Source organism: Piliocolobus tephrosceles, chromosome 4, assembly GCF_002776525.5.
Source record: "Piliocolobus tephrosceles isolate RC106 chromosome 4, ASM277652v3, whole genome shotgun sequence".
Classification (NCBI taxonomy): domain Eukaryota; kingdom Metazoa; phylum Chordata; class Mammalia; order Primates; family Cercopithecidae; genus Piliocolobus; species Piliocolobus tephrosceles.
The window spans coordinates 53819419-53833429 of record NC_045437.1 but is presented as its reverse complement, the minus strand read 5'-3'; the positions used below and the strand labels follow the sequence as shown (position 1 = coordinate 53833429).

At 35.9% G+C, this 14011-nt stretch overlaps 1 protein-coding gene across 2 annotated transcripts in view; it reads right to left on the bottom strand.

The window, feature by feature from the left end:
- Nucleotides 1-14011, bottom strand: part of ADAMTS6 (ADAM metallopeptidase with thrombospondin type 1 motif 6) — a 333597-nt gene that overhangs the window by 129400 nt on the left and 190186 nt on the right. For both annotated transcript variants that reach the window (XM_023210467.1, XM_023210468.2), the window contains exon 11: nt 13793-13934. In XM_023210467.1, the coding sequence (XP_023066235.1) occupies nt 13793-13934 (142 nt within the window). The remainder of the gene's footprint in view (nt 1-13792; nt 13935-14011) is intronic.

Genomic DNA, 14011 nt, shown 5'->3' with positions numbered 1-14011 from the left:
ATTTCAGTAACGCTTGGGACACAAGTGGTTTTTTGTTACATGGATGAATTATATTGTGGTGAATTTTGAGATTTTAGTGCACCTCTCACCTGAGCAGTGTACACTGTACCTAATGTGTAGTTTATCTCTAGACCCCTCCCAACCTCCCCCTTGAGTCTCTAAAGTCCAATATATCACTCTGTATGCCTCTGTATATTCATAACTTAGCTCCCACTTATAAGTGAGAACATACAATGTTTGGTTTTCCACTCCTGTGTTACTTCACTTAGAATAATGGCCTCCAGCTCCATCCAAGTTGCCGCAAAAGACATACTTTGATCTTTTAATGGCTAAGTAGTATTCCACAAGATGTATATACCACAGTTTCTTTATCCACTCATTAGTCAATGGACACTTAGGTTGGTTCCACATCTTTGCAATTGTGAATTGTGCTGCTATAAATATACGTGTGCAAGAGTCTTTTCCATATAATGACTTATTTTCCTTTGAGTAGATACCCAGTAGTGGGATTGCTAGATCGAATGGCAGACCTACTTTTAACTCTTTAAGGAATCTCCTTTATGTTTTCCATTGAGGTACTAATTTACATTTCCATCAGCAATGTGTAAGTGTTCCCTTTGCCTCACATCCATGCCAACATCTATTGTTCGACTTTTTAATAATGGCAATTCTTGCAGGAGTAAGGTGGTATCTCACTGTGGTTTTAATTTGCATTTCCCTGATGATTAGTGATGGTGAGCATTTTTTCCATTGCCCAACACTTGATAATCAATGTTTGTTTAGTTGTATCTGTGTGTTTTGTTTACCAGTGCTTTTAATGCCAATTTCTTTTTATATCTTGCCACTATCTTCTGAATCCAATTTCTTTCTTTTTGACATACATCCATTAGCAGTTAATTTAGTAAGGGGCACTTTTTCTTATTTTTCTGAACATCTTAATTATATTCTCTCTTTTTTTTTTATTTTTTGAGACGGAGTCTTGCTCTGTCGCCCAGGCTGGAGTGCAGTGGCCGGATCTCAGCTCACTGCAAGCTCCGCCTCCCAGGTTCACACTCTTCTCCTGCCTCAGCCTCCAGAGTAGCTGGGACTACAGGCGCCCGCCACCTCGCCCGGCTAGTTTTTTTGTATTTTTTAGTAGAGACGGAGTTTCACCGTGTTAGCCAGGATGGTCTCGATCTCCTGACCTCGTGATCCGCCCGTCTCAGCCTCCCAAAGTGCTGGGATTACAGGCTTGAGCCACCGCACCGGGCTATATTCTCATTTTTAATGATATTTAAATTGAATATAGTAGGCTGACATTTATCTTACCTTAGCATTTGAAGGTGTTAAAATTAATTGCCATTTGACTTCTGTGGAGGCTGATGAAAAGTCACTTGTCAGTCTAACTGCTGTTTCTTCTTTACAGTCTTGTTTTTTTGAAACAGGGTCTCACTCTGTAGCCCAGGCTGAAGGGTAGTAGTGTGAACACTGCTCACTGCAGCCTTGACTTCCCAGGCTCAAGTGATTCTTCCACCTCATTCCCCCAAAGTAGCTGGGACTACAAGCACATGCCACCACGCTCAGCTAATTTTTGTATTTTTTGGTAGACACAGAGCTTTGCCATGTTGCTCAAGCTGGTCTTGAACTCTTGTGCTCAAGGAATCTTCCTGCCTCAGTCTCTCAAAACACTGGGATAACAGGCATGAGCCACTGCACCGGACCTTTATAGTCTCTCTTGTTGCTTTCAATATTTTTTCTGTCTGCTTTAGGACCATTTCATCACCATATCTTTTTTTTTTTTTTTTTTTTTTGAGACAAAGTCTCGTTCTGTTGCCCAGGCTGGAGTGCAGTGGTGCCATCTTGTCTCACTGCAACCCCTGCCTCCTGGGTTCAAGTGATTCTCCTGCCTCAGCCTCCTGAGTAGCTGGGATTATAGGCACCTGCCACCACGCCTGGCTAATTTTTTTATTTTTAGTAGAGACGGGGTTTCACCATGTTGACCAAGCTGGTCTTGAGCTCCTGACCTCAAGTGATCCGCCTGCCTTGGCCTCCCAAAGAGCTAGGATTACAGGCGTGAGTTACTTTGCCTGGGCTTCATTACTGTATCTAAGTGTTCTTTTTATTTATCTACTTGAGATTCATGCTCTAATTTCTATGTCTTTCTTTGATTCTAAAAAACTATTAGTTATTATCTCTTTTAATGTGTATCTTTCCTATTTTGTCTTCTAAAGCTCCTATTCAACTTACATTAGACCTTCTCATTTCAATCACCTATTTCTTAACCTGTCTTCGATATTTCCATATCTTTTTGTCTTGGGTCATTAATTTTCCTAACTTGTCAACTTCATGGTGGATTGTTTCCTTGTGTTGTATTTTTGTATTCAACCTTATCTTCAGTGAACATTACTTTTTCTTTGTGTATTCTGTGCCTCTTGAATTGTAGAAGTGCATCTTCATTTATTTCTATCACACATCCCAAGGTTTTCACTGAATCAATTTGTCATGTTGATTTATTTGGTCAGCACCATGTAGGCTGTATACGGTTTTACTTTCTTCTTATGTGAGGCATCAAGCCTGGGGCTTCAGTTTCTTATGGGTGCCTTTTCTTGCCTCATTAAAGCATTTGCACAGTTAAATCTCTGCTGTTCCCAGCATCCCAATCAGCTGATCCTTTGCAGCCTTAATCTCTGTGGTTTGTAATGCTTCCTTCTTAGAGACATTGGCTTTGGAGGACATTTGCCTCCAATAGAGACCACTTTCATAAAAATTAAGAATTGGATCCAGACTTTAGCTTTATCAATCATCTTTTAAACTATAACACAAATGATACAAACGATGTGTATCTTCACAGTTTCTTCATCTGCCCTCATGGCTGCAATAGAAAGCTTAGTATTTTGGAAATAAAGTCACTAAGTAAACCACCATGTCCAATTAAAAAAAGACCTTTCTGTAGGCCTAAGAGTCTTTAATGCTATAGACTATTTCTTTAAATATGAGAAAGCTTGCCTGATAACTTCAAATCATTAATATACTAGGAAACAATCACACATGAAAAAAACAAGGCTCATGCATTATACTGGCTTCATTCCTCAGTTGTTCCTATGTCCCTTCTTATCACATGTTGTAGCTAAACGAACTAAATTTAGTTGAGTTTATTAGTTTTATATTATCTAGCATTTTTGTTTTCATACCTGAAGGAATGATTGTGTTTACTGTTTGTCCTGTTGTTGAAACTGGAACTATTTTCCTGCAGTTTAGAAAGTCAATTTTATAAATGACTGGGGAAAAAAATGTGCAGGTCAACCTAGAAAAGAAGTCAGTTCAATCAATGCGTAAAAGCTAGAGGCAGCAGATTTCAGTTCTATATATAAAGAATCTTCCAAAAGTCAGAGTGAACCATGATGAACTAAAACTGAATCCCTATCACTGTAGATACTTCAGCACATATTTCATGATCACTTAGTAGGGATGTTGTAGGCAGGAATAAAAGAAAGGAACTAATGTTTTTTTTCAGGGTATACTATCAACTACTATGCCGGGCATATTCATATTTGTGTCTCATTTATTCATCATGGTAATCTCTTTAGAAAATGTAAGAAACTTTAGGTTCAGAAAACTTTAGCAATTTGTTTCAATTCTAACTAGATATAGATTTGAATCAGCTCTGTTCGATAATCAGTGTCCAAGATAATCACCACACACCTAAGTTACTTTTCCATTTCTCTTAAATGTAATAGAACTGAATAATGGCACTGGCCAATTAAGGCTGATTAGTAATGGTTTGCTTTTGTATTTCAATAAAATATAAAACCTCACTAAACTTAATACCCTCCTATTTTTTACTTTGATTTTAACGGCCAATATCTCCAAATTATAACTAGTATGTACTAATTTATAACATATTCACTCAGTATATGAGTTTAGGAATCAACTTAAGCATTATTATTACTGGGACTTCTAAGTGTAATATCAACACTTCTGTCTGGATTTTTAAAAGATACTGTTAACATATTTCACAAAAGTGTTTCATGGTCTTCCAAGAAACAAGACATTTAAAAATACTCCTACTTATTTAAAATTTTAGTATCAATTCACAGATTTCCGGTTTACTTGAATTTTGAAATGAACAACACTATTTGCAAGTATTAATAATAATTTAAAATATTAACAAATATAAGTGGATAATAAAAGTATATTTAGAAAACAGAGTTTTATAGTAATCATCTAATGTAAAATAACTTACCTGATACGCAGAAAATAACCTTGTAAAGAACTGAACCAGAGCTTTTTTGATAATAGAATGATTATTTCACAAAGACTCTTTATAATTTCTAAAATATGTTAGAATTACCTTTTCTAATGTTTTCATTATTTTTAAGAAACTATGTATGTTAAAGCAGACTAAAAAATGGGAAGAGAAACTCTTCTATTTACCGAGGAAAATTAAAATTAGCAGCTTACACAAGGGGAGGAGGTGACATCATAAAAGTACAAAATCATTTTATAATTATTATGTCATTAAGGAAAGCAGTATGTGAAGAGAAAATGGTGTTTTTATTGTGTCAGCAAAAAAGGGTCAAACTCCGTAAAATATTTGACATTTATTCTAGGTCAAATATGAGTCATCAACGGCCCATGACAGGGCCCCAGGAGATCCTAAGAACATATGCCCAAGGTGGTCAGGCTACAGCTTGGTTTTATGTGTTTAAAGGGGTGGGGAGTTCCAGGTCATAGGTGGAGCAAAAGATTTTCTGATTGGCAATTGGTTCAAAGAGTTATTATCTAAAGACCTGGAATCAATAGAAGAGAATGTCTGGGTTAGGATAAGGAATTGTGAAAACCAAGGTTCGTATTATGCAGATGAAGCCTCCAGGTAAGCAGGCTTCCAAGAGAGAATAGTTTGTAAATGTTTCTTATTAGACTTAAAAAGGTTAATTCTCTGCTGGATCAGGGAAAAGACCTGGAAAGGGAAGGAGATTCTCTGCAGAATGTGGATTCTCCCCACACGAGACAGCTCTACAGGGCCACTTCAACATATGCCAAATAAATAGATTTTAGGGTAAAATTCTTCCATTTTTTTCAGGGCCTGCTATCCGTCATGTGATGCTATACGAGAGTCAGGTTGGAATTTGGTATCTTATTGCTACGAAGAGTCTGTTTCATCAATCTTAAGATCTCTGTTTTAATGATAATGTTGGTCAGTTGTACCTTCCAAAGAGAGGACGGCATAATGAGGTATGTCTGACCCCACCTTCCCATCGTGGCCTCAACTAGATTTTCAGGTTTACTTTGGAATAACCTTGGCCAAGAAGGAAGGCAGGGGTATATCAGTTGGTTGAGGAGCTTAGGATTTTATTGTTGGTTTACACTTGCTGGTTGGCTTTAAAATTTTTTTAAAAATAAACTTTAAAGAATAAAAAAGAGACATGCGCACACTTTCGGCCCTTGGGAAACTCTAAATTCTACGCATGTTGGGTCCTTGGTTCTAAATATGAAACATCCTCTTTGTTCACATTAGCCTATCAGTAACACCTCTCAACAGCTGCTTGCAATAAAGGATCCTGAAGGTAAAGAGGGAAAGCAAAGCCCTAAAGGTCAGGAAGGAGCATCAGTGCTTAGAAAGGTTACTTATCATTTGATCTCACAAAGGAAAATTGAAAACCAACATATGGTGACCTTATGGCCTAGGTCCAGGTGTTTAGCAGCGATCTGAAGAAAGAGGATAATGTACCCTTATTTTAGCCTTAAATAGTTTAATCCTGTTATGTTACGGGTAATGAGAAATTTAAGTGCAACAGATCTTAGAAAGGCAAAAAAACAAAAATTAAACTAAAAAAAAACCCTTAATCCACAAATCCCGTTTATATAACTAATCACCAACTTAAAAGTATTCAAAACTGACTGAACGGTTAAAAAAAGAAAAGAAAAGACAAGAAAGAAAAAACCTCTAAGAAGCAAATGCAGGGTAAAAACTAGTAATCTTTAATGATACAAGTGATCATGGACTTATGATTTTAGCTTAGAATTTAAGAAAAAAATCAAATAAACTTCTTGTCAAGTGTATGCCTGATAAATATATGTTTGGATTTCAAAAGAATATTGAGGTGCTAAAATAATTACACACCTTTTATTCCCTAAGCCCGTATCAAACGACACTGTAGAATATTTACACCACCTTAAAATCTTCAAAGAAAGTGTGATTCTATAATCTTTCTCAGTTTAACATTCCAATATTTAATAACTTGAAATTCTTCCTAATAACTAATCTACATCCTTCCAGCTGTAAAAATTAAGACAACTGTGGGATATTTTATGCTCTTGGTAGGGAAGCAGAACAATTTGTTACCAGCAATCAAACTGTAATAAGTGTTCCAAAACCAGAAAATGGTTTCGAGGCCAACATTTAGCTTTCTTTTTTACAGGCTACTCAAACTCATTTTCTCATTCCCTTATACGTACTTCTCAGTATTCCTTGCTATCCTCTCCCAAGTTGTCTGTATCTCTTAAAAAAGTTGCATAGGTGGCCAGTGATACCCCCAAAAGACTTGTACAACTAACATACAATTATATGAAAGAATTATTCTCAATAATAATGCAATAATGACTGAATCTTATTTAATTGGTGGTGATAAAATAATAAACAAAAGGGAGTAAGCATGAGTCTGAGAGACAAAGTATGTTGTTTTTTATTAAATATTCTCCACGGGGAGGATACCCTGATCAGAGAACTCAACTGTCTTGTCTCTAGCAGTTACCCTGATGTCAAAGAGCTATATTCAGGTAGGCATAGCTTGATGGCATTATTATTATAGTTATTAATTAATATATTAAGAAAATAATCTATGTACTACCCCATATTTTTATTCAATGCTTACCGAATAATTTTTCAATAATAAATTGGCCTACCAGGTAGGTTTGTTTAAGTGAGAAAGTATGCAGATTTCAATAGAATTGAATGAATATAAACTATGTGACTAGATTTCTTACTATAAATTAATCCAAATTTATATCTATATTTACTCTTTTGATCTTCATTTCTAATAATAAATCCTAAAAGTCTCTTATCACTTAAAATTTGGAAGAAATACGGTACTCAACCACTTGTCGATTATTCTATCATTAATCATCTAATTGAGGTAAGTAGAAGAGAAAACTTTCAAGTTTGGTGATCTGTAAGTAAAATATAACAATGGCCACACATACATTTCCACTGGAAAGAGTCAAAATTAATGAGAAGTCTTAAAGTTATGTCATAATCTCTTTTTATAAGTTCTTTTATGTTTCCACTACAACACACTGGGATTCTGCAATCTTAAATCAAAATTATGGAGCCCATACACCTTTACACACAAACACCTCCATTCATCTCATTTCAGAGTTATGAGCACCCTCTAGTATAAAAAGAATAAATTTCTATTTACCTAGAAAAGTAAGGACATTGCTACACTGGAGAATCATTAGTGGCAGAGCTGTTTTAGTACTCTGCGTAGTGTGTGTTTGGAGGGCAAGAGAAAAGGGAAAAGAGGACATCATAGCTCACTTTACAAAAGCCTTTAATTTTCTAACTTGGGTTTTCCAGATTACAGAATTAAACTTGTTTCCTAAGACATAATATGCCTTAGAAATTCTGTTATTTTCTGCGCATCTCTTGGTCTCATCCATTAAAAATACTTCAATAGTTTCTTGCTGCTTTTAAGACAAAAACTTAACGTGGCCTATAAGGTGCAGTTACACTTGGCTTCTACCTTTTTCTCCTGTTTCTTCTGTGTAGTGTTTGAGAGCACTGGGCACAGTGGCTTTCTCTCAGCTCTTCAAATACACAGGCTCAGGGTCTTCACAACGGTCCTCTCCCCACTCTCTTCACCAGATAACTCTTCTCACTCCTTTATTTATCAAATATTTATTGAGTTCCCATATGAGCCAGGCATTGAGCTAGTCACTATACAAATATCCATAAACAAGTCAGGTGGAATCCTTCCCCTCATGGCAATTACACTCCCATGATAATTATCAGCTTATTCATACAACAAGTATTAACTGAGCACCTACCATGGGCCAGGCACTGTTCTAGTCACTGGGGATATAGCTGTGAATGAAACAGACAAAATATCTGCCCCCAAGAAAAATACTTTCCAGTGGGGAAAACAGTAATAAGCAAGATAAACAAGTAAAATAGATAGTATGTTAGAAATTTATAAATATTAAGGAGAAATATAAGACAAGGAAAATGATAGAAAGTCTGTGTGTGTGTGTGCATGTGGATGTACAATATTAAGTAATGTTGTTAGAAAAGGCCTCATTTACATGATCACATTTAATAAGTAACCAAATAAGCAACATGATTATGGATTTTAAAAGTGCTATGAAAGAAATAAACAGTATAATGTGAAACAGAGTAACTGGGGAAAGCCTTTTTAATAGGGAATGATCAGACAGAAGGCCTGTCTGAAGAAAAACTGGCATTTGAGCTGAGACTGAAGAGTGAAATTGAGTCAGTATGTGTGCCTTGGAGTATCTTAACATGCTCCCCAAAGTACAAAAGATTCAGATTCTCATAAAGCAGTACCAGCATTATCATATATACAGAAATGTTATCATAGATGACAGAAGTTCATAGAGGAAATGAAAACATTTATTGAATGTCATGTACCAGGTAAATAAAAGACAGTTTGCATGCTTGTCATACCCTCTTGCTATCTGAAGTTTACAAGAACAACCTGGCTGCTGTTCACTGAAAAAAAGTGCCCAAGACTGAGTAAAATCTATTAATGGTCAATTCTAGGTCACAGGTAATAGTTTATGGTGAACAGATTTTTTTTATTTAAAATATTCTGATAAAAATATGCTGTTCCATCCATCATGACACCATGTACTAGATCATCCCATTTATGGTTCAGGATATATGATCTACTGATTCTTCAGTTCTACATTTAAAATAAGCAGTAACATGTACAACACACTATTATGCATTTATGTGCTAACTCTTAAGTCTATGTAAACAATGACAAACTTCATAGACAATAAAAATTTCCCATAAATAAACCAAGCTATGATGTCTATAAAATTTCTTTCATTTTGTGGCCTTAAATCTACCTGTAGATGAACAATCAGCTCTTAATAATCAATAGTAAATTATGTACTGGATATTGTTAACCTATACTGAATCATTAAGTGTACTGGAAAACAATATTTGAGATATGATTTAAGTGGCAGAATAAAGAAATAAAGAGCTAAAGCTGAGGCTGAGCCTTAAATTAATCTATGCCTTTTGGGAAGCAGTCAAAAGATCACCTACGGCCCCTACATTATATAGGTTGATTAGTGACTTCCTTCCTATGTTTAAACTTATTGTTATTACTGCAATATGCTTTTTGTTAATTCAGTTTTTGTATTCTTTTCTAATAAAAGAGGAGATGAATGGAAAATGGAAGAGAAGTGAGACAACAGATTCTCCAGAGTTTTACAGGAAAGAGCTTGTTACTCTAAAAAGGCAAAGAAACATTTCTTGGACATACTGATACTATTGTTTTATTTGCAATGTATTTTCATCCAGGAATTATCCAAGTCCCCTTAGAAAACTACAGCAGAGCTAGCAGATATTTTTAGATGATCTAGTAAGAATCTAGCTTTTCAGGCTACTTGTCTGTACTTGTATTTTACCTCGAAGACATCCTATCTTTTTATATAAGGTGAAAGAAAAGAAATTCACTCAAATCCAGGACTCAGAGTTTCAGACATCTGATAACTTATGACCCTAAAAAATGACTTTAGAGAAGATCTCCTGACCACCTCTCCCCCAAAAAAGACTGGGACAAGATAGGGACTTTTTAGAAGATTTTTAGTAACAGACATTACCTGATAAAAATTTAATAACAAGTGTCTTGTGAAACAAAATACATCTGCTACCTTTGCTTCATTAACATAATTACTACTCCTAATAGAAAACAGAACTGACATCAATTAGGACTTTATTTATTTTACTTTGGAGTAGGTATATCACATTCTGTATTTTTAGCTTCCTCACCTATAAAATATTATATAATAATTATGATTTGTTTGTTTGTTTGTTTTTTGAGATGGAGTTTCACTCTTGTTGCCCAGGCTGGAGTGCAGTGGCACGATCTCAGCTCATTGCAACCCTCGCCTCTCGGATTCAAGCAATTCTCCAGCCTCAGCCTCCTGAGTAGCTGGGATTACAGGCATGTGCCACCACACCTGGCTAATTTTGTATTTTTAGTAGAGACAGGGTTTCTCCACATTGGTCAGGCTGGTCTCAAACTCCCAACCTCAGGTGATCCACCTGCTTTGGGCTCCCAAAGTGCTGGGATTACAGGCGTGAGCCACCGCGCCTGGCCAATAATTATGATTTTTATCAACTCAGTCTGAAGTAGCTCAGAAAAAAGTCACTACATAAATACCAGAGACTATACATCATTTATAGATTACTGCATTATACAACTATATTACTCTGTATATTGTACTGTACTGTTTTGTTCTTTGTATTCATAGCCATTACAACCTCCTCACAACTTCTATGGGAATTTCAATAACACCTGAAAAATAAGAATAGATGATATGCAAGAATAATATGAAAAATGTTGCCATGAGTAAAATAAAACAGAAAAATTTTCATGTAAATTTCCAAACATAACTAACATGTATATTAATGAACCTACTCACTAAGAATTCAGGCAAGATTTTTCTTAACTACAGATGTAATCACTGGTAACCCAGCAATGACTACTTCATGGCCAAGTGGAAGAGATGGAAAGCTTATCACTTCTGCAGTATAGATCCTTTGGTAGTTCTTTTTTTTTTTTTTTTTTTTCTTTTAGACTAAGTCTCCCTCTGTAACCCAGGCTAGATTGGAGTGCAGTGGCCTGATCTAGGCTCACTGCAACCTCCACTTCTCGGGTTCAAGTGATTCCCCTGCCTCAGCCTCCTGAGTAGCTGGGAGGCGTGCATCATCACACCGGCTAATTTTTGTACTTTTAGTAGAGATGAGGTTTCACCATGTTGGCCAGGATGGTCTCGATCTCCTGACCTTGTGATTCACCCACCTCGGCCTCCCAAAGTGCTGGGATTACAGGGTGAGCCACCACGCCCAGCCCATTCTGTAGTTCTTTAAAATCTTTCCTGACATCATGAGAGATCCGCTAGTTGAAAGAGGAATCATTTCATGATTTTTCAATACCAGATGTATCCCCTCTCAAAAATTCTAAAGTGTTCTCCTAAGTCTACAGCAACTGTATTTAGTGTTCATTTCAGCATGCTACAGTCAGACAGCTACCTAAATCAGGGCTGGTTTGTTTTTCCCTTCAGCTACCATCTGAAGTATGATTTGCTTACCCACTGGACTCTGAACTTTGAAAACACTATTGTTTTCCAAAGTAGTATTTAGAATTGTTTAAAACTTTAGGGATTCACCAGATATAAACCAGTGTAGGTTTGTGTAAACCGACAGAAGTTCAGAGGTGGGAGTGATTGTAAAGAATCAGTTATGACTCAATACACTTTGTTAGTAACATATAGCACTTAAAAAAATAACACAAGCATTTTCATATGAATCTAGGGAAACCATTATTTTGCTACAAATCAAAGTGAAAAGGATTCATGATAAAATACTTAAAACTGTATAGGTTTGTAAGATGCTAATGTCTTTCTCAGTTTTCCAATTTTATTTTGTACCTATTACAGAAGTCTTTATAAACAAAACATATTAAGACACAGTAGCTCACGTCGGTAATCCCAACATTTTGGGAGGCCGAGGCAGGCTGATCACTTGAGGTCCAGGAATTCAAGACCAGCCTGGCCAACATGGTGAAACCCCATCTCTACTAAAAATACAAAACAGCCAGGTGTGGTGGCACATGCCTGTAATCCCAGCTACTCAGAGGCTGAGGTGAGAGACTCTCTTGAACCCAGGAGGTGGAGGTTGTAGTGAGCCAAAATTGTGCCACTGCACTCCAGCCTGGGTGACAGAGCAAAACTCCATCTCAAATAAAAAGAATGTAAAAGCCGAATATAAGGGACATAAAGTAAAAATATGTAACTTTGTATTGTTTATCTCATTTCAAATCAGTTAGTCTGAACTGAATTAGATATATAGATATAGCAAGAAGAATTGAGTCAATTTTTTATTAATTTATTTGAGAGAGAAAAAGACTGTATCCTGTAGCCACAGATTCTACAAAACTGATAATATAAATTACCTCATGTAGAAATTTGCAGGTGGAGTTAAAATCCAGTTTCCAATAGAAAACAAAAATATAGATTATTTCACTTGCTAACAAAGAAATGAGAGACATGGATATGAATAATCTAACAGAAATTTTCTAAGTTCATTTGATCATGAATTTCAATGTATTAATCCATAAGTACATATAGAAAGACTGTGGTTAAAGTTTGACTGACTTTTATTGAAACAAACAACCTAAGAACAAAAGAAACTAGAACCATACAAAATAAGATTAAAGATAAGCCAAAGTTTTACACAAGGTTCTACATACCCATATAATCACACACAATCTTTAAATCTAGTGCAGAAATATGCTGCTAAAGCCTAACAAGAATAACAATAATATACTTGTCACCCAAGAGATATTTAAGAAAATACTTCCCTTTATTCTGTACCCAAAGAGGATACATACAGCACAATGATACAGTACAATACCACCCTAACACTTAATTATTATTACTTCTAAAACAGGATTTAAAAGACTATTTGCATAAAAATAGAAATCAGGCCGGGCACGGTGGCTCACGCCTATAATCCTAGCTCTTTGGGAGGCCAAGGTGGGTGGATCACTTGAGGCCAGGAGTTTGAGACCAGCCTGGCCAACATGGCAAAATCCCATCTCCACTAAAAATACAAAAATTAGCTAGGCATGATGGTGCACACCTGTCTTCCCAGCTACTCAGGAGGCTGAGGCAGGAGAATCGCTTGAACCCAGGAGACAGAGGTTGCAGTGAGCCAAGACTGCACTCCTGAATTTCAGCCTGGGCGACAGACTAAGACTCTGTCTCAAAAAAAGAAAAAAGAAAAAGAAAAAGAAATCAAGGCTTTCAACTTATTTTTTAAATCTGAATTTTTTTGGTAAGCAATTTGACATATTAAAAATCCATTTTTTCATTCACTATGCTTATATTGTGTTCTTAATATGAACATGTCCACTAAAATCTTGCTCTGTGAAACTTAAAAAGAATTTGTATTCATTTTCTGATGTAGACACTGTGACTTATTTTTAAGGCAGACATGCAGAGTAAATTATGATGCCTACATTTTTTTCTTCCATAGCAATTTTCCTTGTTTCATTACTTGAGCTAATGTCATCTTGGTCCTGCTTGGTTGTGGTGTTGGAATGTGGGCAGTGGATGAAGCAACATGAAGTGACTTAGTACTATCAAGTATGAATAAAAGTAAAGCCGTCTAGCTAATGTAAAAATTTCCTTTAGCTCAATTATAAGAGTATCAGAAAAGAGGCATGTAGAGGGATTTTAAAGCCATAATATTTCAAAAGACAAAATAAAGTCGGCATCATAAATTTAAGATTTAAAGAAAAAACACATTAAGAATTACTAAAATTCTACCTGCATCCCTCACAAGAAATCTGTAATGTGCTTAACTTAGGATTATTGAAACATTTAGAAAAAATATTATAAATATGATATCAGAAAAACTGCAGTGTCAAAAGCTATATTTAAATTAAAGATATTGCTAGAGGGAAATGACATTCATCATAATTCCATCTTAACATCTGTGTCATGGAAGAACACATATAAATGACGAAACATAAGGATGAAGACTTCTTACCCCATATTTACATTGGCGGGAGGTTGCTCCATACTGGAAACGACATTGCTCATCAGCATCATACACCTGACCTGGGGCCACAGCTGGATAAAGAAAGTCACGCTTGGGAGGCTCATTATCAAGGCAAGTACCACGGCCTGAACTGTTCAACATAAAGGATCAAAGGAAATTAGGTACTCTAAGGACTATTTCAGGCACAATTATGAAACCATGTGTTGA